The sequence below is a fragment of the Eptesicus fuscus genome, chromosome 20 (assembly GCF_027574615.1).
Source record: "Eptesicus fuscus isolate TK198812 chromosome 20, DD_ASM_mEF_20220401, whole genome shotgun sequence".
NCBI lineage: Eukaryota > Metazoa > Chordata > Mammalia > Chiroptera > Vespertilionidae > Eptesicus > Eptesicus fuscus.
In genome coordinates, this window is record NC_072492.1 from 10,184,119 (window position 1) to 10,211,395 (window position 27,277).

A 27,277-nucleotide genomic window follows, 5' to 3' on the forward strand; every position below is an offset into this window, starting at 1 on the left:
TCAATTCCTGGTCAGGGCACATGCCTGGGTTGAGGGCTCGATCCCCAATGTGGGGAGTGTAGGAGGCAGCCGATCAGTGATTATCTCTCATCATTGATGTTTCTCTCTTTCTCTCTCTCTCTCTCTCTCTCTCTCTCTCTCTCTCTGAAATCAATAAAAGATATATTTTTTAAAATACCAATATAGCCGAAACCGGTTTGGCTCAGTGGATAGAGCGTCGGCCTGTGGACTCAAGGGTCCCAGGTTCGATTCCGGTCAAGGGCATATACCTTGGTTGCGGGCACATCCCCAGTAGGGGGTGTGCAAGAGGCAGCTGATCGATGTTTCTCTCTCATCGATGTTTCTAATTCTCTATCCCTCTCCCTTCCTCTCTGTAAAAACTCAATAAAAAAAAATACATTAAAAAAATACCAATATAAGGCTGTGTCTGGTCACATTTATAGGTTTTTCAAGATCAGTGTATAAACTGATAGTGCTGCTGAAGTTGGTCCTTGAAGGATAAAAATAGATATAGGACTGTTCAGGTTATCATTCCTATATATAGGTACCCAGCACTGAATTTCTCTCAGCAGACCTTACCGTTAATTCTGGGAATGAAGAAATAAGGCAGTTTCTGACCTCAGGCACCACATTCTATTGGGCAGGCAATTGACAGTATTATTTGTCTAACTCAAAAATATGGCTCAAAGAAGAAAATGGGGAAGAGTCTGCGTGAGTGTCTGGATGGTTCCCAGAGAAGATATAGCGGATCTGAGCAGGAAAGGATACGTGGAGACAGCCAGGTAGTTGAGGATCTGGGCGGCGCATGTAGAAGACTGAGTGAAACAGAAGGGGGAGGAGTAGGGGTGGGACAGTCCTAGTTGTAGAGAAACTTGGAGGTTATGAAGCCCCTCCCCTTACTGTACTGCTAGTGACACTGAAGCCCAAAGTCAGACAGATGAGTAACAAGAATAAACAAGTCTCGCTTAGAAGACAGTTGTTTTGTTTTGTTTTTTTTGTTTTTGGCTGGGGGGTAGAAGCATGGGAAATGAAGTATTGCGCAGATTTGAAGGATATATCGGGTTGTCTAGGTCTCAGATTTCAGACAATGATAATAGCATGTACAGATGTGGGAAGAAAACCATTTTGAATGGATTAAGGATGGAATGCAATTTAATTTTGGTTAATTTTTGTGTTTCAGTTTCTTTACATCTGTAAACCAGTTCACAAAAGCTATAAAAAACACTTGGTGTAGTGGAGTTCTATAGAAATTGCTCAGAACAGAAGAATTTCGTGGTCTGATGGTTCATATTTATAGTGAACTAGAGGCCCGGTGCATGAATTCGTGCATGGGTGGGGTCTGGCCAGCCCACCCTGATCGGAGATTGGGGTGGAGGGGCCGTGGGCAGTTGGCCTGCCCCATCCCTTGGTTGAACTCCCAGTCGAGGGAACAGTTTGCATATTAGCCTTTTAGGATAGCCTTTATAGGATAAGCAAAGCCTTTATAGGATAAGCAAAGACTTATTAAAACCTAGTTTTATAGGTAAAGAAGTTGGAACCAGCAGGGAATCAATGCCTCATCTATAGCTACATTAGTCCGTTTGCAGCAAAGCTGGAGCAAGAACAAAAGATTCCAGATCCCGCTATTTTGCCATTGCTGTTTTGCCAATGCCCACCATGGTACCCAGCACCGAATTTCTCTCAGCAGACCTTACCGCTAATTCTGGGAATGAAGAAATAAGGCAGTTTCTGACCTCAGGCACCACATTCTATTGGGCAGGCAATTGACAGTATTATTTGTCTAACTCAAAAATATGGCTCAAAGAAGAAAATGGGGAAGAGTCTGCGTGAGTGTCTGGATGGTTCCCAGAGAAGATATAGCGGATCTGAGCAGGAAAGGATACGTGGAGACAGCCAGGTAGTTGAGGATCTGGGCGGCGCATGTTGAAGAAAGGATATGGCATGGCCTCTGGGAAAGTGAGCAGACAGAGGAGGTGGACATCAACTGTGTACTATGAATGCTGCCTACGGCAACCAGAAGGAAGGGAAAACTGGTAGGAGCTACAGGCATACCTGTTTTATCGCACTTTGCTGCGCTTCACAGATGTTGTAGGGTTTTTACAAATTGAAGGTAAGACCTTCCACCAACAGAAAAGATTACAACTTGCTTAATTACAATACTCGCTTTATTGTGGTGGTCTGGAATCTCTGAGGAGGTATGTCTGTATTAGGAGTTAAGCTTTCCGGGCCAGGCAGGAATATAATTCAGTTTATACATAGAATAGATGAATGGATTTGCTTATTTTACCAATAGATGAAAAGAGTATGGCATAGTGAATGAAGTATGTATTTCTCCTTCATGACACTTGTTTATGCCTGAACTACTGTGAGATCCTCATTGGGCACCTGATGAGGGAAAGCAAGCCCAGCATAAGGCGGTGACAGAAAAGCTACCTCGGCAGGCCCTGTGACGTTTCGAAGCAATGGCGAGCTGGGTTAGCAGTGCTGAGAACACGGGCGCTAGAGGCAGACCTGGCTGGTCCTCACCCCAGCACCCTTGCCCTTCAGTGGTGTGTGACTTGGGAGGATTACCTGACCCCCTCGGGGGACATTTCTCACCTGTAAAATAGAGACAGTGATGCTCATTCATAAGTGATCGGAAATCATACCTCCTAAACCGGTGGTTTTGTCCATGGGCCAGATGTGGATTTGAATTTTACCTTTTCATTTGAAAATTGAGTTGAATACTTTAATCACTGATCACTTTGAAATCATGTTAGACTTTTTTCATTGCTCTGGCTTTCCTTGCTTTTGGTATATATAACATTTGACTTGAGACAGTGGCTAAACGTCACATAGAGATATATCCTCCTTCAACCTTCTTTTCTACTCCGTGTTTGATGCTAGATCTTTTCTCCTTTAAGGTCACATTAATAATGGTTGTGGGTATTCTTGAAGCCATTCTGAAAGGCATTGGTTTTCCAAACTTGGCCTTGCCTCAGAATCACTTAGGGCCGTGGTCGGCAAACTGCGGCTCGGCGAGCCACATGCGGCTCTCTGGCCCCTTGAGTGTGGCTCTTCCACAAAATACCATGGCCTAGGCAAGTCTATTTTGAAGAAGTGGCATTAGAAGAAGTTTAAGTTTAAAAAATTAGGCTCTCAAAAGAAATTTCAATCGTTGTACTGTTGATATTTGGCTCTGTTGACGAATGAGTTTGCCGACCACTGACTTAGCGAATTTACTTAACGTGGGATTGTTCAATCCCTACAGCACCTGAAAATAATTTAGCAAAGGTGGCGCTCCAAGAAGTACGTTGTTATAAAACTTCCCAGCTGAATTTGATAAGCAGAAGCGGCTGAGAATCAAGGTTGATAGGCATATAAAGTTTGCCAAGCCTGGGCTGGTATTTATTCCCAGAGAATCTGTCGAAAGAGTAAGTGAACTTGACTGGATTTGGGACTATCTAATAGGTTGGGGAAGCTTGACCTGAGAGGTGTACAGTTACTGTTTTAGAGGCTGTTACTGTAACTTTATTATATCAGATACTTTAAAAATCAGGCAAATGGTCACTTTCTCTTTTTCTGTTTATTTTGTCTTATAGATCGTGAGGACCAGTCAATTCTTTGCACGTAAGTAAATGTTGAATGTTCAGATTCATTTTTATTCTGTTGGAAAGTAAAGCAATTAATTTTTTTATGGAGGGGGGTAAAGTAGAGCAGTAATTTTTAAGAGTTTGTTGTAAACCTTGTAGTTATTTTTAAAACTAAGATTATATAAGTTGCTTAAATTTGCTATTACTGTTTGGTTGACATACTGGGTTTTTCACACATTTCATAATGTTAATCTGTGAAACTTACATCTTTAGTTGTATTTCCAAATGTTGACCTACTAAACATTTCAGTAATTTAGCCATGCTCCCCAATAGGCATTATTGATTATTATGTGCCTTGTGTTCTGTGCTAAGTATTAGAGTCAAGGTTCAATAAAACAGTATCCACAGAAGGGAATGAGTAGATTTGCACATTCAAGAGGCCACTTTGGCCGTCGTGTGGAAATGGGTTGGAGGAAGAGTTAAAGGAGAAAGAGCAGTGTGGAGGCTGGCTGTTCAGTTATCCAGGCAAGAGATGGTGGTGACTCCGGGTAGAGGGGTGGCCACGAGCCTGGAGAAAAGTGGACGAATCTCAGTGGCGTTCAGTTCAGGAGACAGACTCGCCAGGATGTGGTGGTTTATACGCCTAAGAAAGAGGAGCTGAGAGCAGAGGTGGGGTTACGATGATTTCTGGATGTTTCCTGACCTGGGAAGATGAGAGAAAGAACAGATTTGGAGAGGAAGATAATGAGTTCGGTTGAGGACACATTAACTTTGAGGTGCATACGCCTCATCTAAGTGGAGCTGCCCACTGGGCCATTGGATATGTGGGTGCAGCTCAGCGGGGAGAGAGAGAGAGAGAGAGCGAGCGCTGATGAGCCAGCAGGCTGGATGGTAATGGAAGCCATGCCGTGAGTGAGGTGCCCCAGAACAATGTGTAGAGAGCGGGCCGGGCATGCAGTCCTGGGGAAAAGCGACAGGTGAGGGTCAGGCAGAGGACGAGGAGCTGCAGAGACAGCTAAATGGTCAGCTGTTACTGAGATGCTTCCAGCCCACCGCAGTCAGTCGCGTCAGAACCTGTTTCCTGGTGGAGGGTCTTGCCTTCAGTTTGTAAAAAACTCAGCACCAGTGAAGCGCAATAAATAAGGTCTGCGTGTAGAGAGAGAACGTTTGTGGTTATTGCCGGTGTTTTTAATGTGGGAGAGATGAAATGCCGATGAGAGGGAGGTGGGGGCAGGAAGGACGGGACTGAGGGAGCGAGGAGGACGGTGAGACCAGAGCTGGTGAGACCAGAGCAGGGCTGGGTGGCTGGGCTGGGCTGGGCGGGGACCGGGACTCCTCTACAGGCCAGGGAGGCTGACAGGTGCTGAGGTAGGAAAGTAGGGATGGGGAGGCTAGGAATTGAAAAAGTTGTCCAACAGTTTTTCTCTTCCATGAAGTGAAGAGCTTTTGTCATCTGGTAGGCAGAGTGGATTTGAAGAGAGAAGAGCGGTAGTAATAGCTGACACCAGTCTTCTCTGTTGTATAAACTTCTTTCCAGCATTGCTTAGCCTCTGGGTTATATAAATTAGCTTTTCCTAACCAACAAACCACCCAGGAATTCAATGGCTTAAAACTGAAAACCGTTTTCCCAGAGGTTGGGTTGGGCTCAGCTGGGCAGGTCTGCTGATCTGGGCCGGGCTGAGCGGTCCCAGGTGGGGCTCACTCCTGCGTCTGCAGTCACCTGCTGGGTGCCGTGGTTTCTCCTCCACGTGTACCCTCGGTCTGCAGCTGGTTAGCCCGGGTTAACCTGGTGGCAGGGTTCCAGGAGCAGCGTGAGAGCCCGTGTGAAACCAAAGTCCAGGTTTCTGCTGTGTCACATGTACCGCTGTCCCATTCCCAAGCAAGACACAGGGCCAAGGCCAGGGTCCGTGTGGAGACACGGCCAAAGGGAGTGGACACAGCGAGGTGGGAGACAGTTGGGGCCATTGCTTAGCCACCATGAGTGTGTGGAATGGAACCAAATCCCGTCCAAAGGTGGGACAATCCCAGTTTTTGCAAGTGGGTGCAAATGGGCGACAGTGGAGCATAGGAATTGGGGATATTGGCAAGAGAAACTGTCTCAATGGATCATGGGAAGTGGGCAAAGAGAAGGGGGTTGAGAGGGAGGAAGTAGATGCATCCATGAACTAGAGGTCTTGATGAAGTGGAACAGATAATTTTGGGGATGCTGGAGTGTCAGGCAGAAAGAGTAGGCAGTATGGCCACACAAGGGGAGATGGTAGCGCCTCGGGTGTGGCAGCAGGAGTGGGTAACTGAAGAGAGTAGGAGGAGGTCATTGGAGTTGAGGGTATCACGTTGCCAGGTCCGGGATGTCATTCACATGAGGAGTGGGACTTGGCAACTACCCACCCCCTGCCCCCGGCCTTCACCACACTGTAGTCTGTGTCCATGGGTTATGCATATATGCAGATGTCTTTTAAAATTATCTGTTACATTGCAGTTCTGACACTGACTTCCCACATGGTGCCCTCACTATAAACACCAGCCACAAGCCAGGGGCTCCCAAGCCCTGGGGACTTCTGACAAAGTAACACAAATTTGGGGGTTGCCACTGCCCTGCAGAGGCTCCCAGAGACACAGCCTCCATGTCTTCTGGACACTTCCTGCCCAGCACACCCATATGTCGGTGTGATGGATTGAATCACTGGCCACAGGGTTGAATTCACTCTCCAGCCCTCTCCCCTCCCAGGAGATCTGGCTGATATCATGTGGTCCAGCAGCCCAAACCTCTAAGCACCCTTCTGGTCTTTCAGCTTGGCCAGTTCCCATCCTGGAGTGATCTAGGTGCCCACTATGAGTCACCTCGTTAGCATAAACTATCAGGGCCCACGTGCATAGCAAAGACATTCCAAGGACCTAGAAGCTCCCTCCCAGGAACCAGGGACAAAGACGAGCCAAATTCTTTGTTATACAGCATGAGTTTAAAAAGCCGCAGCCAGCATCTAGTCACCGAAACTCTCCAGGAACCGAGCGTAGGGAGCTGCATATTTCTGCGGGTGAGCTAGGGAGGAACAAAGCTGTGTAGCCCATCTGCAGGGCTGCAGTCGGTAACCCTGCAGACAGAGCAGGGAGTCAGGTGCAGGGCACCCACTCTCTTTGATTGAGGAGGGCGGGGGGAGTTGGGAGCTTGGATGCCCTTAGCTGATGACTTTGGAATGTCTGGCAGCAGGAAACACTTGGGGAGAGGATGACTGCCGTTTGACCTAACGAGAGGTCAGTGGATACTAATTTACTTTCAGCACCAGAGTGACCTTTACAGGCACAGGCACTTGTAATTAGATGTTATTTCCATCTTAGACTGATGTCTGTCATCAATTAATAGGCTTGGGTATGAGGTAAGTCTCTAGCAGCTGGCTACCTCTTAGGCTCAAAGTAGCAATCAAGTGCCATGTCTGTCTGTTTTGTTTTTCTTTCCCTCCCTCTCTTTTCCTTTTTTCTTTCAACTTTTCTGAACATCTTATTTATATTTTTACATAAAGCTGCAGTCAAGACCCATATATCAACCACCTACATTCTACCTTTAACATTGTTCTATACTTGCTTTATTATATATATATTAACCTGTTCATTCTTTTATCCATCCATTAATCTATTTTTATTTGTGCTGGGAGGAAAACTAACTTTTCCAACTTGGGTCCAGAGTTTGGAGGGTCTGAAAATTAACTGATAACGGACAAAGTTTCTTTACACATGCATGTGATGAGTAAGTTGCTGAGTAGCCAGAAATAAAAGGCTTATAAACTATACTAAACTTCAGCAAAAAGGGGAGAGTAGGAAGATTAGGGCTTTCTGAGGAAAGTGTGGAGGGGCCTATTCGGCTTTGTGATGTTAATAGACAGCTGAATTTACATTGCTTGGTGCTAAGGTTCAGTCTTTTCCCATCAGGCAACTGCCTGGGGTGGGGTCAGTGGCGGCTGTATTTTCAGGAGGCTCTGCTTAAGGTTAGGGCAGTGGTCGACAAACTCATTAGTCAACAGAGCCAAATATCAACAGTACAACGATTGAAATTTCTTTTGAGAGCCGAAAACCAACTTCTGCACATGGGCCACAAAGTTTCAATCGCACTGCACGTGTGTGCCCACACGGGGTATTTTGTGGAAGAACCACACTCGAGGGGCCAAAGAGCCACATGTGACTCACGAGCCTCAGTTTGCCGACCACTGAGTTAGGGAATGTTTCTTTCTGTGGCTGCTGATTGTTCAGATGTTTTCAGTTAAAGTTTTTATACCACTTTGGTGAACTATTAATCCCTTAATTTGATGCATGTCAGTACATTTCCCCTTGAATAACGTCAGCATATATAACAGTTACTAAAGTCCAGAATTTGCATCTTTAACTTTTGAGACAATTTACATGTAATAAAATGCATACATCTTAAGTGTACATGTGCTAAGTTATTTAAGTAACCCCAATCCCTATCAAAATAGAAAACATTACTATCACCATCACCCCAGAAAGTCCCCCTGTGTACTTGCAGCAAATCCCGCCCCTTTTAGCATCGCCACATGTTCTTAATTCTTAGATACCTCTAGTTATGGTAGTTAATAACAGCTTTTCGTATTTCTATCTATTATAAGCTACATTGTGACTTGAGAAACAGGAAAATGTGAAACAAAGTATCCTAGGTTTAAGAAAATACTGTATGTTCCTTGGTGCCTTTGAGAACCTACCACATGAAGAACTCCAAGAATGTATAACGAGGTCTTCTTAAATTTAGTACACAGCCAACCTAATGAACTTTCTGTATAAGAATAATTGTTCAGTCACGTTTATTTAATAGTTATTTTATACTGTGTATCTATGTTTGCATTGTATCATAAAGAAAAAATGCAATTGGAAGCAACATTTCCTTCTGTTTAAGTTTTATTTAGTCATTTACTCTGTAGTTTACTTTTTCTTCCCAAAATGATGAGCATGTAATGTACCCTCTGGCCTCATCTGCCTACAACTCCCCAGTCAGCCTTTATTTTTGCAGACTCAGGGAGGCAGTGTGAGCTCCCACCTAAGGACCCTGGCCCCCTGCTCAGTCTTAGTCTAGTATCCTGACACGTCTTTGGTGAAGACACTCAGGATTTCCTTTATCCTCAGAGAGCAAAGTCTTTTCCACACGCCCTCCATCTAATTGGAAGTGAAATCCTGTTAAGAGGATAAGCCTCGTGCTGACTTTCCTTCTCGTTAGAATTAAAATTCACACTTGGTGAGGAATTTACTTTGTTGTCTAAGCCCCCCTTTTAAAGAATTTGGTTTACATTTATGAATAACTTCTGGTTAACTCGGGTTTTTTTTTTTTCCTATAAAATGTATCCTATCTAATAAAGAGGTAATATGCAAATTGACCGTCACTCCAAGACACAAGATGGCTGCACCCATCTGGACACAAGATGGCCACCACAAGATGGCCTGCAGGGGAGGGCATCTGTGGCCAGTTAGGGGTGATCAGGCCAGCAGAGAAGGGCAGTTGGGGGTGACCAGGCCAGCAAGGGAAGGCAGTTGGGGGGGACCCAGGCCTGCAGGGGAGGCAGTTGGGGGGGGACCAGGCCTGCAGGGGAGGGCAGTTGTGGGCGATCAGGCAAGCAGGGAGAGCAGTTAGGGGTGACCGGGCTGGCAGAGGAGGACAGTTGGGGGAGACCAAGTCAACAGGGGAGGGCAGTTGGGGTGGGGGGCAGGACTGCAGGGGAGGGCAGTTGGGGGGACCCAGGCCTGCAGTGGAGGACAGTTGGTGGGGGTCCCAGGCCTGCAGTGGAGGGCAGTTGGTGGGGGTCCCAGGCCTGCAGGGGAGGGCAGTTGTGGGGGAACCAGGCCTGCAGTGGAGGGCAGTTGGTGGGGGTCCCAGGCCTGCAGTGGAGGGCAGTTGCGGGGGAACCAGGCCTGCAGTGGAGGACAGTTGGGGGGGGGACCCAGGCCTGCAGGGGAGGGCAATTGGGGGGGACCAGGCCTGCAGGGGAGGGCAGTTGTGGGCGGTCAGGCCAGCAGGGTGGGCAGTTAGGGGTGACCGGACCAGCAGGGAAGGAGAGTTGGAGACCAGGCCAGCAGGGGAGGGCAGTTAGGAGGGACCAGGACTGCAGGGGAGGACAGTTAGGGACAACCAGACTGGCAGGGGAGGGCAGTTATGGGTGACTAGGCCTGCAGTGGAGGGCAGTTGCGGGGGAACCAGGCCTGCAGGGGAGGGCAGTTGGGGGAGACCAGGTCTGCAGGTGAGGGCAGTTATGGGTGATCAGACCAGCAGGGAGGGTAGTTAGGGGTGACTGGGCCAGCAAAGGAGGGCAGTTGGGGGAGACCTGGCCAGCAGGGGAGGGCAGTTGGGAGAGATCAGGACTGCAGGGGAGGACAGTAAGAGGCAACCAGACTGGCAGGGGAGGGCAGTTATGGGTGACCAGCCCAGCAGGGGAGGGCAGTTAGGGCAATCAGGCCGGCCGGGGAGCAGTTAGGTGTCGATCAGGCTGGTAGGGGAGTGGTTAGGGGGTGATCAGGCTGGCAGGCAGAAGCGATTAGGGGCAATCAGGCAGAGGCAGGTGAGTGGTTGGGAGCCAGCAGTCCTGGATTGTGAGAAGGATGTCCGACCGCCCGTGGGATCGGGCCTAAACTGTGGGATCAGGCCTAAACGGGTGGTCAGACATCCCTCAAGGGGTCCCAGATTGGAGAGGGTGCAGGCTGGGCTGAGGGACACCCCCACCCACCACCACCACCCCTCGTGCATGAATTTCGTGCACCCGGGCCTCTAGTTTAAATATAATGCAACAATTGTAAAACAATGGTTACTTCAGCATTCTATCAGGATGTAACAATAGACTTTTTTTGTTAAGGAATTTTATCTATCATATACAAGTATTACACTAAATGGTGATGACCAACCCAACCTGGATTTAGAACAGTTGATTCTTGCTATGAGAAACATGCCTTAACCCTTTGCACTCGCTTGCTTTTCTCGATTCCTGCTACCGATGCTAACCGTGTCGAGTCACACTCGACATCCGAGTGCAAAAGATTAAAAATGTTAAGATAATCGATTCAATAGAATTGATTAAATAGCTAAGGCAACCTAGAAATAGGCCCTATAAATGTAGGTCAACTGATGTTTGACAAGGGATCAAAGGCAACGGAGCAAAGGTAGTCACTTTAACAAATGGTGCAAGAACAATAACAAAAAATGAGTTTAGACCCAGATCTTACACCCTTCACAAAAATAAGCTCAAAATGGATCATAGACCTAAATGTAAAAGACAGAACTATAAAACGCCTAGAAGGTAACATAGGACAAAACCTAGATGCCTTTTTACATACAACACCAAAGACATGATCCGGGAAAGAAATAATTGATAAGCTGGACTTCATTAAAATTAAAAACTGCTCTGCCAAAGACATTGGCAAGACAATGAGAAGGTAAGCCACAGATTGGGAGAAAATGCGTGCAAAAGGTAACATCTTATAAAAGACTGTTATCCAAATGTCCAAAGAACTCTTAAAATTCAACAGTCAGACTCCTCACCAAAGAAGATATATAGATGGCAAAAGAGCAGCTGAGGAGTTGTTTCACATCCTGTGTCATCATCACAACACACCTACTAGAGCGGATGAAATCTGAAACATTGGCAACAAGTTCTGGTGAGGCTGGAGCAACAGGAACTCAATTGTGTTATAAACCTAAAACTGCTATTTAAAAAATATAAGTCTTAAAAAAAAAAAAGGCAAGGCAACAGTGTGGTGTAGTTGAAATGTTATGTTGTCAGATAGGAATCTGGAATTCTTTCTTGTCCCAGCTCTACCATGAACTAGCTCTGTGACCTAGGCCAGACAGCCACCCTTTTTAGACCTCAGTTTGCTTTTCTAGGACTCTGTTAGCTGTCCTCAAGTTTCAACTACAGGACTTTTTAGGTTATTGTAGCTGTGTCTTACTGGGGGGGCGGGGGACGGGGGAGAGTATGCAAACCAACTTGGAATTCTAAGTTTAAAATGTTCTAGGCAAATCTGCCAAGGAACTGACTTTGCAAATATCTCCATTAATCTTTGCAACTCCCCTGTTAAATTTACATGTGTGATGGAAAACTTGAACACAAGCCTCTTTTTTTAAAAAAGTCTTTATTGTTGAAAGTAGTACATATGTTCCCTTTCTTCCCCCATTGACCTCTTCTAGCCCGCCCCTGCCCCCAGCCCCAGCCAAGCCTACCTTGACCATAAAATGTCTGCTCTTCCTAGTAGACTACTTTCTAACAGTTTTGAAACTATAAGAAATTGACTAATGTTTTATATATATATTAGTACTAGAGGCCCGATGCACGAAATTCATGCAAGAGTAGGCCTTCCTTCCCCTGGCTGCTGGCACCAGCTTCCCTCTGGCACCCAGGACCCAGGTTTCCCTCCGGCCGCCAGGCACCCTGGACCCAGCCTTCCCTTGCAGCCCCAGCTTTGTCTGGAAGATCATCCGGAAGGACGTCCAGTCTAATTAGCATATTATACTTTTATTGTTACAGATTGAATAATATATATATTGTTTTTCAAATTGAGATCATCTAAAGCAAGAACTTCAGGCAAGGGATGTTTTTGAAGCTACACTGAATTGAATGTTATAAATAGCCAGTGAGAATAAAAACAGAACTAGTGAAGATCTGGGAAAGGGGTTTCTCATTGGGGAAACACCCCTAGTCTAGAGGGAATCGGAGGAAGATCCTGGAACTGATCATGTATTAATGATCTCCTTTACTGCTTCCTCCCGCTCTTGGTTTTTAAGCTTTTGTTTTGAATTGCACATCCTTTTGAGGAGCCAGAGAAAGCCATAGACCTTTCGAGAAAACACAAATACCTTCAGATTAGAAATTCCTGATCTTTTATGTCCGGAAGCACTGCAGCAGACACAGGGCACCCCACCCAGCAGCCTCCTTGTTTTGTTCTGTTAACCTTGCCCTTGAAGCAGGAGACCAGCACAGAAACAAGCAGTCACTCACAGCGTAGAACTCCTGGGTCAGCAGACCGTGTGTTGTTGGTGGAAATGAGGTCAGATTCCCTTTGTCCTCCTTCTCTTTGAGATCTCGTCCTGTTGTTCTCCTCTCAGAATTCTTCTCATTTTCTTCAAGAGAAGTCTGCTGAGCTATCTGTTTGGTTCCCTTTGCCTGTGACTTTTGTTCAAGCGGCTTTATTTTCTTTGCTTCCATATGGGACAGATGTGCCATTGTCCTTTTTAAAAAACTTTTCCAATAATTGTATTCCTTTGATCCTCCATCTCTCATATTCAAATCAAAGGCTTTATAAAACTTCTGTTAATATATTTATCATCATAGCTATTACTACCACTATAGCCATTTATTGAGAGACTTTGGCCAGGTGCAGTGCTAGGCTCCTACATGCATTCTCTCAGTCCTTGGAAATAACTATCTCTTTTTAAAGCAGATAAACTGAGGGTCAAAGAGCTCAGTAACTTGCCCGAAGCCCCATAGCCAGGAAGTGGTAGGTGGGATTTGAATCCACTTTGACACCAGAGCCACATTCTTACACTATCGATTCAGGGAGTAATTTAGAGTTTAGTCATTCAAATGACCTCTTGTATGATGGATGAACAGTTTCAGGGCCAGAACGGTAATGACTATTGAATGCTAATCATGTGCATTAGATGGACGGTACTTTTTCTTCACAACCACCTTACACAGCAGAGGCTGTTGTCCCCTGTTAAGATGGCGGATGTAAGGCTCATCATCTCCCCCTCTTGGTAACTCAGCAGGCAAGTGTTGAATACATCCAACTTTGAAACATTTTTTACAGCAAAGTTACCTTAAACTGAAGTGTGTGAAATGTAGCAGAGTTCATAACGGTTGCGTTTATGCTGATAAACAGCCCAGGAAGTGTAATGGGAGGGGGAGAGTGCTTTAAGGACAAACTGAAGCATGTCAGGTGAGAGGGGTTCGCTGAGAAACCAGAGGCAAACGGAGCTGAAAAGCCCAGTCATAACTGTACAAGACGAGTCATCATCGGTCAAATGAGAGGCTCATTGCTCAGCATAATAAACATTATGTTTGAAACCGACAGCCAACATGATTAACCTTGAAAACACTAAGTATGTTGAATAAAGTTAAGAACAAAACAGAGAACACCTCTACCATAGCTACTAAGAAATTATACTTGAGTAAAACCCACATTCTTCCCCCTGACTCCTGGGTGCATACATCCACCCTGTTCCTACATCATCAGTGTCTCCTGCTGTTCTCCGCCTTGCTGGTTAGTTACATCAAATCCTACACACGGGCTGCTGGTTCCTAGAATATACCAAGCTTTTTCCTGCTTTGAGGCTTTTAAAAAAAACCAAAAACATTTTTATTGCTTTCAGAGAGGAAGGGAGAGGGAGAGAGAGATAGAAACATCATTGATGAGACAGAATCATCAATCGGCTGCCTCCTGCAGACCCCCTATTGAGAATCAAGCCTGCAACCCTGGCATGTGCCCTGACCAGGAATCAAACTGTGACCTCCTGGTTCATAGATTGATCCTCAACCACTGAGCCACGCCATCCCGGCAGGGCTTTTGTGTTTGTCTTTCCATCTGCCTGAGCACTCTGCCCCCAGCTCTTCACTTGCTAGTTCCAGCTCATCTTTCAGGAAGCTCTTCCCGGATCCTCAGCCTTTGAAGCATTCCTCACATCCTGTAATCATCTTATTTTTCTTGTTTATTTTCTCTCTCTTCTCCTAAACTTGAGCTCCATAAGGACATGCATTTTTTTCACAGCTACATCTCTAGCACTGAGAAGAATGCCCTACACATAGAAGTCGACTTGTAAATATTTGTGGAATGAATGAATGAAAATTATTACCTTCCTATGTACCAGTGATAGCCAGGTAGAAAATAGAATGGAGATGAAAGGACATTAATGACAGGAACAAAAAATATTTTTAAAGAGCCTAGGAGTAAACTTAACAAAACATGCATAGGACCTGTATTCAACAGCACTTACTATGCTAGGCTCTATGATTTTAAAGATGAATAAGACAAATGGTCCTTGCTTGTTATGAACTTAGAAAAATAGTTACCTGAGAGACAGAGATGAAAACATCATTTCTCCTAAAAATAGCATATATATTAATCTTATTATTTAATTCAAAATTCCACTTGTTTATTTGTGGAAGCAGGAGATGGGGAGGCATAGCAGAACAAATTATTTGAAGTTTATCTGACAGAACAAACCCCAGAGACGACTTGGTTTGTGGGTGTTTTTAAGAAGAAAAATTATGTGTACTTTGATTAGTCATATTTCAAAACGACTGCAATATGGTACCGGCTTTAGAATAAGCCATATGTATAAGAAGTGAGTATAAGATAAAGATAATACTTCATATCACTGGAGAATTAATGTTTGTGTGAACCATTGATATTGGGATATAGGTTGAGTCATTTGGGGGGGAATTGGTTTAAATCTTTACTTCCAACCATAAATTATTTTTTCAGGTTGATTAAAGATTTAGTTATAAAAACTGAAACCATCAGACTTCTGGAAGAAAATACAGATGGATTTAATATAGATAATTAAAAATGAGAATACAGCACGGCTGGTGTTGCTCAGTGGTTGAGCATCAACCCATGAACCAGGAGGTCACGGTTTGATTCCCAGTCAGGGCACATGCCCAGGTTGCAGGCTCCATCCCCAGTGGGAGGTGTACAGGAGGCAGCCAATCAGTGATTCTCTCTTATCATTGATGTTTCTCTTTCTGCTTTACTGCTTCTCTCTCTCTCTCTCTCTCTTACTTCCTCTCTGAAATCAAGAAAAATATAGATTTTTTTTTAATGAGAATATAGATGGACGTAATTTGGTGCAGAAAAGGCCTGTACTGTGACTACAGGCAGAAAGAAACCTTACAAGAAAGTTAATAAATTTGAGTACCTAAGATTTAAAACTCCTACATGGCAAAACAAAGACGGGGATGAATTTTAATATAACAACAATGGTGATTAACATATTCTCATAAAGTAATAAGTAAGTTATATCTAGAATTACTGAATCTTGGAGCTAGAAAGGATCTAATCCAATTCCGACACTTTACAGATGGTGATGCTGATGCCCAGAAAAGATAATTGCCTTACTCAAAGCCGTACAGCTAGTTGGTCACTCCCTCTGCGGTTGAGGTTGTGGGTATCTGGGTACAGAGAGTTAAGAAGATAATGCAACCAGTAAACATCCTGAAAAATTTAAGTTGTAGATAGTTCATAGTACAGCCAAGAATGGGTCAAGATTTGTTGGGAAAAAAATAGATTCTTCATGCCTTAGATAAAACAGGATTCTTAGTTGGCAATGTGTCAAATAACATTTTTGAGTTTGGTTTTTTAAAAATAACCTAATTACTAGTATATATTAAATTTTACATTTTTGTTTAAATTGAGATTTTGATTGTCAAGGTAGGTTTGCTTTGATTATGTCCTAGGGAGCCTTAAACATTTGAGCAGAGAGACCCCAGTTCAGGTGTCACTGCATGCTAGCAACTTTTACCTGACTTTCAAGCTCAGCACTGAGTAGAAATAAGCAGAATGTGCCAGCCTTGTTTGAACATATAAATCATATGAAGTGATGGCATTTGTCCCACCTCCTTCATAACAAAAATCATAGTATTCATTCAATTTCTCTACAAATTGTGTATCAACACTACACAAGGCTATGTAGATTCAAAAGAAGCAACACAAATAAACACATACAAGTAAACAGATGCACGGAGCCGTGGCCCTTGCCACACGCGTCCAGCATGGGAGGCAGCAGTCTCTGAAGGTGTGAGCTGAGGGGTGCTGTGTGCTGTGTGCTGGTACGGGGGAGGACCATCATTCGCCTGCGATGAGGGATGAGCTCAGAAAGCTTTGGCTGGTTTAGGAGACGAACGTCAGTAATCAGTGGGCACCCCTGAGTCCCCTCAGTTCCTTTAGGTTAAATTACCTTCCTTTCATTGTTTTAGGAATCCCATCTCCTGTGCTGGGTGTGTTTCTGGTGCTAAGGAATTTCTTCACAAGCATTCTCACAAACTTCACTTCCATGCCAGAACCCTTGTGCCAAGAACAAAAAGTGCTGTGAGCATTTTCCTGTGGCCCCTTACCAAAAAAGATTTGGGTTCATTTAATACCATTTAAAAAACAATAATTTTCTAACTACTGCTGATAGGCTCTTTCCTCTACTTATCTTCTTTTTATTTTCTAATTCTTGTTTCCGCTCAGCTTAACTTGTTGAGTGTAATTTTGGAATGTGTGCTGTGCTTCCTTCAAGGCGGCCTGTGTTACTGTCTCTTCCAGGGGCGAGTCGGGTGCCGGGAAGACGGAGAACACCAAGAAGGTCATCCAGTACCTCGCTCACGTCGCTTCCTCACACAAAGGCCGAAAGGACCATAATATTCCTGTAAGTTCCTGCTCGGTGGCTGTTGTTTTAAACCTTAGATTTATTCTTCCGTAATTTCAGAACCACTGAGGAAGCGGGTCTACCCAGTGTGCTGCTCTCGGACAGCTCCCTTGTCCCCCCCACCCGACCCAACAACTCTCTCCTTCACTTAAAAGGGAGCCGATGATCAGGAAATGGCTGTCAACTGGTCATTCTAATGGGAAACTGGAATCATGGCTGTGGCTTGAAGCCTCATTTCTTGCAAAGATTTGGTGAGAATAGTTAAAAATCGATGAGCAGTGCCTATGAAAACTTATTTTTCCACCAAAAGAAGAGCCTCAGATATTTTAGGCAGTTCTTTCTGAACTTCGCAGAGCAGCCGGTTGCTACTGCCCACAGCAGCTTGAGGGGAGGCTAGAAATTTGGGAAGAATTGGAGATAGAAAAGGGGTAAGGATGTAAATGTCCTCCATCCTTAATTTGTAGATAGCAAAACTGTTCGTTAATGTGGCCTGAAAGAATGCCAGCCACCCAGCCCTCCCAGTTCTAACTGCGGGACTGGGCGCTCGGAGGGGAGATCCACTCTTGCTAACGTTTGCATTTGTCTGTTTGTAACGAGCAGCAGGAATCGCCTAAACCCGTGAAACACCAGGCAAGTGCTTTTCTTTATGCTTCTTAGTCTTGAGTGTTCGCACTAATTTTTGTCTTTAGATTGAGTTTCTACTAGAAACAAATACCGTTAGTTCTGAGTGAAATCTATTATGAAGAACATTTTGATTTTGAAAATTGGTTGCTTAGAGGCTTGTTCTTTTCATCAGAAGCAGCATGCCGTTTTGCTTTAAATTTGTTTTCTAGATGAACTTTAGTAATTACGCTTTTATCATGACATTGAATCGCACATTTATGAAGCCTAGAACCTTAGGGTTTCATATGCCAAGTACTAGGTGGAATTATATTAATGCTTCTTAAACACATGGAGGCCTGGCCTTGTGCCGTATATTACATTTTGAACCTGGGGCTGCAACTTTAAAGGGTGGTACCTTTTGGGTTAACAAATTTCAAATCTGTTAAAATTTTATGGCCATATGTGTTTTAACCTAAAGGTCTATTATATTTTATAAAATTAGAATTTTTTATCTGTGGCATGTCCTGGAGGAGTGTTGATCTTCCCAGCTATCAGATGCCACCTCTTTAGCGCCACAGAGCAGAGCAGTGAACACACTGCCACTGGAGCACTTGCTGCCCCGGGGATGAGGGGAGGGCAGAGCCGAGCCAGTGCCTCAGGCAGGATGGGACATCCATCCTCAGTCGTAACCCTTCCTAGCATGGGAATGGTCTTGATTTGTCTGTCTCCCACAATCATAATGCTACAAAGCTAATATACAGCAAGAAAGGGTATCGAGTTATGGAAATCAACTATTACTATAAAGAAACTGTCAGAAGTTTCTATTCTAAATAGGATAGAAGAGAAATAAAGGAATAGTCACAGGTACTAAGATTTTCAGAAGTCTTCCTTAAAATTGTAAGAAATTCTCACATCCCAAAGCTGTACTATACCTCTGAAGGCCTGTGGTGCCCTTCAGCTCTTTTAGCTGCAGACCAGAGCATTCAGACAAATTGGAGGGTTAATGAAATAATCATCATCCTATAGGATACTTAAAGAAGGAGCCACTAGACCAGAAACCAGCTTTTGTCCATTTAATAGGTACTTGGATCCCTACTCAAATGAAGTACAGATTTAGGTTTGCCAGCCCTCGATGGGAAACATAACTCATTGTTGTTTGCATTTTGTTTCGATGTCATTTTAAACTACCGAGTGGATCCCTGTTGTATGTGAGTAGCATGCCTCCCCTAGATTTTCTTTGGGTCAATCAATCCCTGGGTAGCAAGTTCTCCCAAAGAAGGCAACCGCTTCTCTAGGCTGCGCTTCGCTGTCGTTGATTTGCATGTGTTCCTGCATGGATTTCCTGTGCACAGCATCGTCAAGGCCGCTTTTCCCAAGTTTATTTCATAGTAGTCTAGTCAAGGAGCAGCTACGATTATGTTTTTAGAAACATGAGAACACTGGTTCTCTATTAATTTTTCTTCCCCAGGACACTTAAGGGATATGAGCTACTCATGAGTAGTAGGGAATGGGTACAGCCTGGAGAGGGTCCTAGCCAGTAATTACTTCTCTGTCCACACTCCCTTCCCCCTCCTGGGTGCCCCTATTCGTGATTTCCATGCCCCATTTTGAGGGTGACTGCCGTAAAGTAACAATTATAATGTTGAAAGTCTATACTTCGCAAGTCAGTGTTTCTTTTGGCTTGATATCACTGGTTTGTTAATTTACATTGATGAACTTCATAGGCAAAACTGACTCAGGTTCCCAGGAACCATTTGTATAAATTTCTAGCATTTTATTATTAGTACGATTTCTAGGCTCCTGATTTTGTGAGTCTATTATTGTTTGTCTATTTGCTTATTAAAAATCAGCTTTATTTATTGAGGTTTAATTCATGTACCATAACATTCACTCATTTAAAGTATCCTGTCCAGTTTTTTAAAGGATATGTAATTATCACTGCAGTTAATTTTAGAACATTTTCATCACACCAAAATGAAGCTCCGTACCTATTCGGAGTCACCTTCCATTTCCTCCCAGCCCCTGGAAAGCACTAAAATACTTTGTCTCAAAGAATTTGCCTGTTCTGGATATTTTATATGAATGGAATCATATAGTACGTGGTTCTCTGTGACTGTTCTTTCACACAATGTTTCAAGGTTCATTCATGCTGTAGCATGTATCAATATTCGAGTCCTTTTTATGGCTGAATAAAATTCCATTATATTAAATATGTCGCATTTCGTTAATCCGTTCATCAGTTGATGGACATTTGGGTTGTTTCCATTTGGGGGCCATTGTGAATAATGCTGCACTGAGCATTCGCATACAAGTTTTGTGTGGACATAGATTCTCAGTTCTCTTGGGTGTATGCCTAGGAGTGGAATTGGTGAGCTGTGGTAACTTTCTGTTTAACATTTTGAGGAATTGCCAAACTATTTTTCAAAGCGATTGGACCATTTTTTGTACATTTTCACCAGCAGTTTAGGAGGGTGCCAGTTTCTCTATCCTCACCAACACTCTCATTGTCTTTATTGTAGCCATTGTGGCAGTGCAAAGTGATCTGTACTTTTTATATGTGCCCTTGAAACTTATGGAAACATGAACAAATACATGACATCGATTTTTAAAATTTAGCTCACAATATTTAAGTAAACGTTAAAGAAACATTTACCTATAAACTTTTTGGCTTTGCCCCCAGCCAACTGAAAGTAGTTTCCGCACCCTCTTCCCTAGTCATCGGTCGCTGTCACAGGCCTCAGCCTGCACGGTGTTCAGTGCCACACCAGAGGCCGAGCTCAGCACAGTTTCCGAGAAGGTTTAAGAACAACCAGTTTCTAAAACTTGACCGACCATTCCCTAAGAGTGATCCATCAAGCCCGCTCACCTGCCCCAAAGCCAGGCAGCAGCTCGGGCTACCATTACATTTACTGGTCTAAACGGCCTTGAACTAAGACACAAGGTGATAGCCAGCAAGTACAGAAATTAGACCTGCCAGTGTGATTAGAGTCCATTTCTCAACGTTGTGACTAGTTGCTGCCACCTCGTTTCATCCCTCCTCCGTGTTCAGTGCGACACCACGCCTTTGCCCTCTCAGCCTGCAGGTGCAGGATGGGCTCAGACTGAGCCCCCTTGATGACCGAACTGAAATTTTGAAAGGGGTATATAGTTTTTACCAATTTAAACTCATCCTCTAACATATAGCAAGTGTATATACACTATGTAATAAACAGGGTTTTCATCACCATTGGTCAATCTTTAAACCATACAATTCTAAACACTTAGAATTTTAAAAATAATTTCAATAGCTAATGTAGCTGTTTTCCACATTCCCAAACGACACTTCTCCTTATTTTGGATAGAAATAAGGGACACTGCCCAGCCAGTCTAGCAGAAGGGGGTAGCACTTAGTCACTGCCCGATGGTTTACAAGTGCCTTTGTCATTTGGTTGAGAGATCTTAGCACTGTTTAAATATGAAATGGCTCAACACAGAAATGATCAAATTTAGTGGTAATTTCTTAATGTAAGACCATTTTTGTATGTTTTGTGTCAAGTTTTTTTGTGATTCATTGATGAGTTTTTAAGGTCTTTGCCTGGTCTCACTGAAGCCACAAATCCATCAGGACAGAAGTAATACCACACGCTATCACTGTAGTGGCCCCAAGAGGGACACGGAAGTGCCAAGGTCTACAGCTACTTCCGTGACTACAGGGACCCTTACCCAAATCTTGTCACCACCTTTAGCTCACCACCATCCCTTCGCCAAATGCTACTAGAATGTTCTAGGATCTCTGATTATACATTTACTCAGCAAATAGTCCTGGTGCATCAGTTTGACTCGTTACTGACTGAGCTAGGTGCAGGGCAGCGGTCGGCAAACTCATTGGTCAACAGCCAAATATCAACAGTACAACGATTGAAATTTCTTTTGAGAGCCAAATTTTTTAAACTTAAACTTCTTCTAATGCCACTTCTTCAAAATAGACTCGCCCAGGCCGTGGTGTTTTGTGGAAGAGCCACACTCAAGGGGTCAAAGAGCCACATGTGGCTCGCGAGCTGCAGTTTGCCGACCACGGGTACAGGGAATACAGTCAATTACTATAAGCCAGCGATTTTCAGCCAGTGTGCCACAAGAATGTTTAAAACATGCAATACCTGACTATAGTTGGGGGCTCTGAACTCTTTTCCCTTAGGTTATCAAATTTAAAAAGTGACAACAGCCAACAGAACAATAGTGGTCCATTGTGAATGAATCAGAATTATACTTTTTGTTGTTGTTCAGGTCAGGGAAAAAATACATGTTTTTTGGTGTACTGCAGAATTTTAGTAATTAGTTTATATGTGCCATGAGATGAAAAAGGTTGAAAATTGCTGCTACAAGCCAGCAGGAGAGAATCACACACACATGAAAGGAAAAGAATCAATAAACTTGATCCAAAGAATTCTTGTAGCCATGCCTAAGGAATATTAAAATGGAATATGCAACACTTGTATTGCCTCCCAAGTTAGGAAAACATTTTAAAGGTGGATTACTTCTTAAAGTATTTTCATTACGGTTTTACTTGGCAGAATAGTGTGCAATTTTGAGGAACCTATTCTAATTCCTTGATCTAACAGATGTTCGGTGTTGTAAAAGGTAATACCCCACTTATGAAAAGTCGGTTTTTTCTAACAATTTCTACGTTCTGATTATACATTCTGAGTGAGGTAAAAGGATTCTAGAGCCCAAACATATTGCAGAGCCAGCATATGAGGGCTTTTGTAGGATGTTAGTTAGCCATAGGCACACCGCTGGATGTGACCTCAGGAGAAGGGCACTCTGTTATATCACAGAATGATACAATATTTTAAAATATATTCTAATTGATTTCAGAGAGAAAGGGAAAGGGAGATAGAAACATCAATGATGAGAGAGAATCTTTGATCAGCTGCCTCCTGCATGCCCCCTAGTGGGGATCAAGCTCACACTTGGGCATGTACTCTGACCAGTAATAGAACTGTGACCTTCTGGTTCATAGATTGATGCTCAACCACTGAGCCACACCAGCCAGGCAGATACTAACATTTTTAATGATGACTCTCAGTCATTAAAATTGGCTCAGGATACCATGTTTAAGAAATTTTGTTAGCGTATAATATTTAGAAAGGTTTACATCAGAAATAAGCTGGTGTTTTGAAGTTAATAAACTAGACGATTCACGGTACAAAAAGCATATCAGCTAATGCCAAGAACGTGTTTCAGTACTTGGTAGCATGAAATTCATGCAGCTTGGGGTTCTGACAAGGACTGGTTCCTGACTGGTCTCAGTGGGACACAATCGTAAACTGTAATTAGCACCTGTAAAAGTCTGAACAATCCAGATAAATGCTGCAGAGTAGACATATAAGGAGCATATCTCCTCACTTTGTCCTGTGCCTCAGAAAAACGTCCTCACTCTTTCAGCTGAGTACAGGAGTCCATTTGGCATATATTTGTTCTGGTTTTGGATTTGATTATAGTGTAATTAGTCACATAGCAACTGACCATTAATTAACAAATCTTATGTGAGGTTCCTTATATTCCTTTTTTCCTTAGAGAATCACATTTGCTAGTGGTTGTTTGTTGTTATTTTTTATTGATTTTTAGAGAGGAAGGAGGAGAGAGAGAGAAACATCAATGTGAGAGAGATACATCAATCGGTTGTCTCCCATACGAACCTGCAACCTAGGTATGTGCCCTGACCAGGAATCGAACCTGTGACCTTCTGGTGCATGGGATGATGCTCCAACTAACTGAGCAACACAGGTCAGGGCTGGTAGTGGTTTTCAGTCCTTTCTTTCATTAGGTCTAGAGTACTTGTGGGTATTTTAAAATATAGGGGTGAGATTTGTGTTTGGAAAAAGCAGAGTTACTAAAATCATACAATATAATTCTGAAATTACATTCCAGGAACAAGCATCACTTTTTAGAGCTTTTATGGTCAGAAATGACATCATGCTTTCTCATACAGCTTTCTATTGTGTTTCCAGATAAAACACACATTAATATACTCACAACTTTTTGTAAAATCTGTTTTATAACCTAATTTGCATATATGAGTAAAACATACCAAAAAACCCCACATACATTATATCAAATACTCTATACTTAGTCTTTTACATTTGAGCGAGAAGTCAGTAGTATCACCAACTCTGATCATGGAGATGGATGAGGACATTGCCTGGTCTACGTTATTAAAATATTATGTGAAACCCTTGGGAAAATGGCAAGCTTTATACCAGTAATTATAACATGTAAGTATTAATATGTTCTTAATTGATACTAAATTTTATTTTCTGAAAACCAGTTACTTTGTTTTATTTTCAGAATTCTCTGCCTAATTTATGTGCCCTGTCCTTAAATTTGTCATCTCTGATCAATGTGACATTTTCTTCTCTATAGATGCTAACTCTTTTCCTTCTTATGACCTAGAATAAGAAGCCAACAAAGGTTGCTGGATGACTAACTAAATGAAAGGACTGAGGGAAAGAGGCAGTTTTTTGTTTTATTTTTATTTTTTCCCCTGAGGACTGGAGTAAAGACACTAGATTAACACACATCTGCTTTTATTTGTGTGTATGTGTGTGTACATGTGTGTATGTGTAATGTCTTTTAGGGGGAACTTGAACGGCAACTTTTGCAAGCCAATCCAATTCTGGAATCGTTTGGAAATGCGAAGACTGTGAAAAATGATAACTCATCTCGTTTTGTAAGTTGAAACTTAATTCCTCAGATTTCTAGTTAAGTGTCTATTATGATTCATTTAAATACAGCACTGTATAGATTTTTGGAAGAGGCTAATCAATATAGTATAGAATAGTACTATCAATAGAAATATAATGCAGGTAACCTGTAATTTAAATTTTTCTAGTAGGCACATTTTAAAAAGCAATTGAAAAACTGTGAAATTAATTGTAATCATATATTCTACATAAATAGATAATTATATATTACTAGAGGCCCGATGCATAAAGATTCATGCAAGAATGGGCCTTCCTTACCCTGGCTGCCGGCACCGCCTTCGCTCTGGCCGGAGCCGCCTTTCCGCCTTCCCACACTGCCCAGAGGCCTGGAGCGGCTGGGGCGGTGTGGAACGCCTGCGTCCTGCCCTGCCCCGGCCGCTTGGCACCTGCATATGCAAATTAAGCCTCCACCTTTGTTGGGTTAACTTGCATACTCACTCCTGATTAGCTGGTGGGTGTTGCGAAGGTATGGTCAATTTGCATCTTACTCTTTTATTAGTGTAGATTGTATGGATATATAATTCTGTAAAGTCTCTGAACTTTTTTCAACTTTGATTGGGGATGATATGTAATACCTGTTAGGGGGTTGGCATGGGGACTTAAAGATGCGTGTTTGCTATTTAACACAGCACTGGACATAATAAATGCTCAACACATAAGGTTGGTATTCAGTGTAGTAAGTTATCCTTCTCATGTCTTGCTGTTCCCATGTCATGGACTTCAGAATAAGTTGTCATTACTATTATTTCTCTTTCAAAATTCTTCTGTTCAACTCTCTTTAATTCATTAAAAGCTTTACTTTCTCCCTCAGTTGGATCAACTATAACAGTTCGCCTGAGGATATTATCCTACGTGATAGCCAAATTAGTATTAGTGTGAGGATACTGTCCTCCCCATTCCACCTGCTCAGTCAACACTTTCATGGCAGATCATCTCCAGACCCGTATTCAACAAAGTGGGCATTCCTTCAGTAAACCTTTTGCCCTGGATTATAGTCATCAAGAGTCTATAACCCTTTCATGATCATTTTGGAGAGGGTCTTCAGTTTCCGTTATATTTCTATTTCAGTGGTTAGAGTTAATTGTTTTTTCTCTCTCTTCTGATATTAGACGTGTTGTAAAAGTCAAGAAGGCCAGAATAATGAGACTTCAATTCAGTGGCTAATTTGGGGGAATCTGAAAACATTGTCACACACTTTTTTATTCTGGGAATGTAAAGTCATGGTCTGCATGTTAATTTTCTGATGACATGGTCTCTGCGCTCAGTGGACGTGGCCCTCCGAGTTTGCTAGGGCTGCCATAACAGACTGCCACCAACTGGGCGGCTGAAACCACGGAAGTTAATTGCCGCACAGTTGGAGGCTAGAATTCTGAGATGAAGGGGTTGGCAGGGTTGCTTTCGTCTGAGACCTCTCTCCTTGGCTCGTAGATGGCCATCTTCTCCATGTCTTCACATGGTCTTCCCTCTGTGTGTGTCTGTGGCCTATTTTTTCTCTTAAAAGGACACCCATCATTTTGGATTAGGACCCACCTAGTGACCTCATTTGAACTTAATTACCTCAGTAAAAACCCAATCTCCAAGTATCATCATGTTCTGAGGTACTGGGAGTTAGGACTTCAGCATATGAATTGGGGGGAGGGCACAATTTAGCCTATAACACCATCAGGTATTTTAAGTACAAGAGACTTCCAAGTTATGTAAGAAATAAGGATCTATTTGCTTAGAATATTGTTTATTCCTAGTAAGAGAAAATTTGAAGAGTCACTTAATCCGCATTCACTTAGTAATTATTTTATTTGTTTTTGTACAAAGTGGGATAACAAATGTGCCTATGGCAGTAGGAAGCCCTCTGAGACTCTTGGCTATACAAGACATCTGGGGAAACTGAGCTTTGTTTGTAGAGTGTCTGTCATTCCATGGATCATCACCATTGAGCCTGAGCCACATTTAAATCTTAAATTCTTCCTACTGAAAGCCCTGTGTTTAGTGGCTGTATCATGGCATAGAAGACACTGTGAGCTACCAACTTAGGTATGCGATCTCTGTGAAGATTTTCAAGGCCTTCTTAGTGGAAAATATTTTATTTTACCACATAAATCCAGTTACCAGTCTGTTCTGATGTTCTCCCCTAAACCACACTTTAAATTCAGGAGAAACAGTTTTGAGCCCATTTATCTTATTTTTGCTTAGAAAAGATAAATTGCTACGAATCAGTCATTTGTGTCCTTGATAAACAATGTCGTGATTCTGTTACTAAGCAGTAAGGGTTCATGTACTTGCCAGGGCTTTTGTGTTTGAGACAGATAGAAGTACAGTTCTGTAACCCTAACCTATTGCTATGGAACAAGTTGCCCTAAAACCTAGTGACTTAAAACATTTATTATTTCAGAGTTTCTGTGTGGTGGGTGGCTCTAGCTCAGGATCTCTCATGAGGTTGTCATTAAGATGTTCTTGGCTAGAGCTGCAGTCATCTGAAGACTTGAGGCTGGGGGATCTTCTTCCAAGCTCACTGGGGTAGCTTTCGGCAGGAGGCCTCCGTTCCTCCTGGTGGTTGCTTGGAGGCCTTCATTCCCCACCTCAAAGGCCTCTCCGTAGAGTTGTTTGCTCCTGACATGGCAGCTGGCATTCCCCCAGAGCAAGGGATCCAAGAAAGAGCAAGACAGAAGCCACACAGTGTTCTTTATGACCCCACCTTGGAAGTCACATTCCATCCCTGTGATATATTTTATTGGTCACACATGATGACGTATCAAAAGGTGGGGATTGTTGAACTCATCTTGGAAATTGGCTGCCACAAATCATTAATAAAATTTCTATATTGGCATGTGTAGGTTATAATCTGTAATTTGCATTATTTTAGACCAGTGCTTCTCAATTAGGGTCCCCCCAGGGGACATTTGGTGTGTCTAGAGACAGTTTTGGTTGTTCAACTTGGGCACTGGGTAGTGGCGTGCAGCTGGCACTGGTGGGTA

The 27,277-nt window shown here is 43.1% G+C and overlaps 1 protein-coding gene across 3 annotated transcripts in view; it reads left to right on the top strand.

Annotated features, from left to right (window-relative positions):
- Window positions 1-27,277, top strand: part of MYH10 (myosin heavy chain 10) — a 139,598-nt gene that overhangs the window by 32,907 nt on the left and 79,414 nt on the right. For 2 of the 3 annotated variants that reach the window (XM_008153468.3, XM_054709468.1), the window contains 3 exons: window positions 3,582-3,609; window positions 16,857-16,959; window positions 24,179-24,271. In XM_008153468.3, the coding sequence (XP_008151690.2) occupies window positions 3,582-3,609; window positions 16,857-16,959; window positions 24,179-24,271 (224 nt within the window). Of the gene's footprint in view, window positions 1-3,581; window positions 3,610-16,856; window positions 16,960-17,559; window positions 17,590-24,178; window positions 24,272-27,277 lie in introns of all 3 variants that reach the window. The other variant, XM_028128303.2, reaches the window with a different exon arrangement.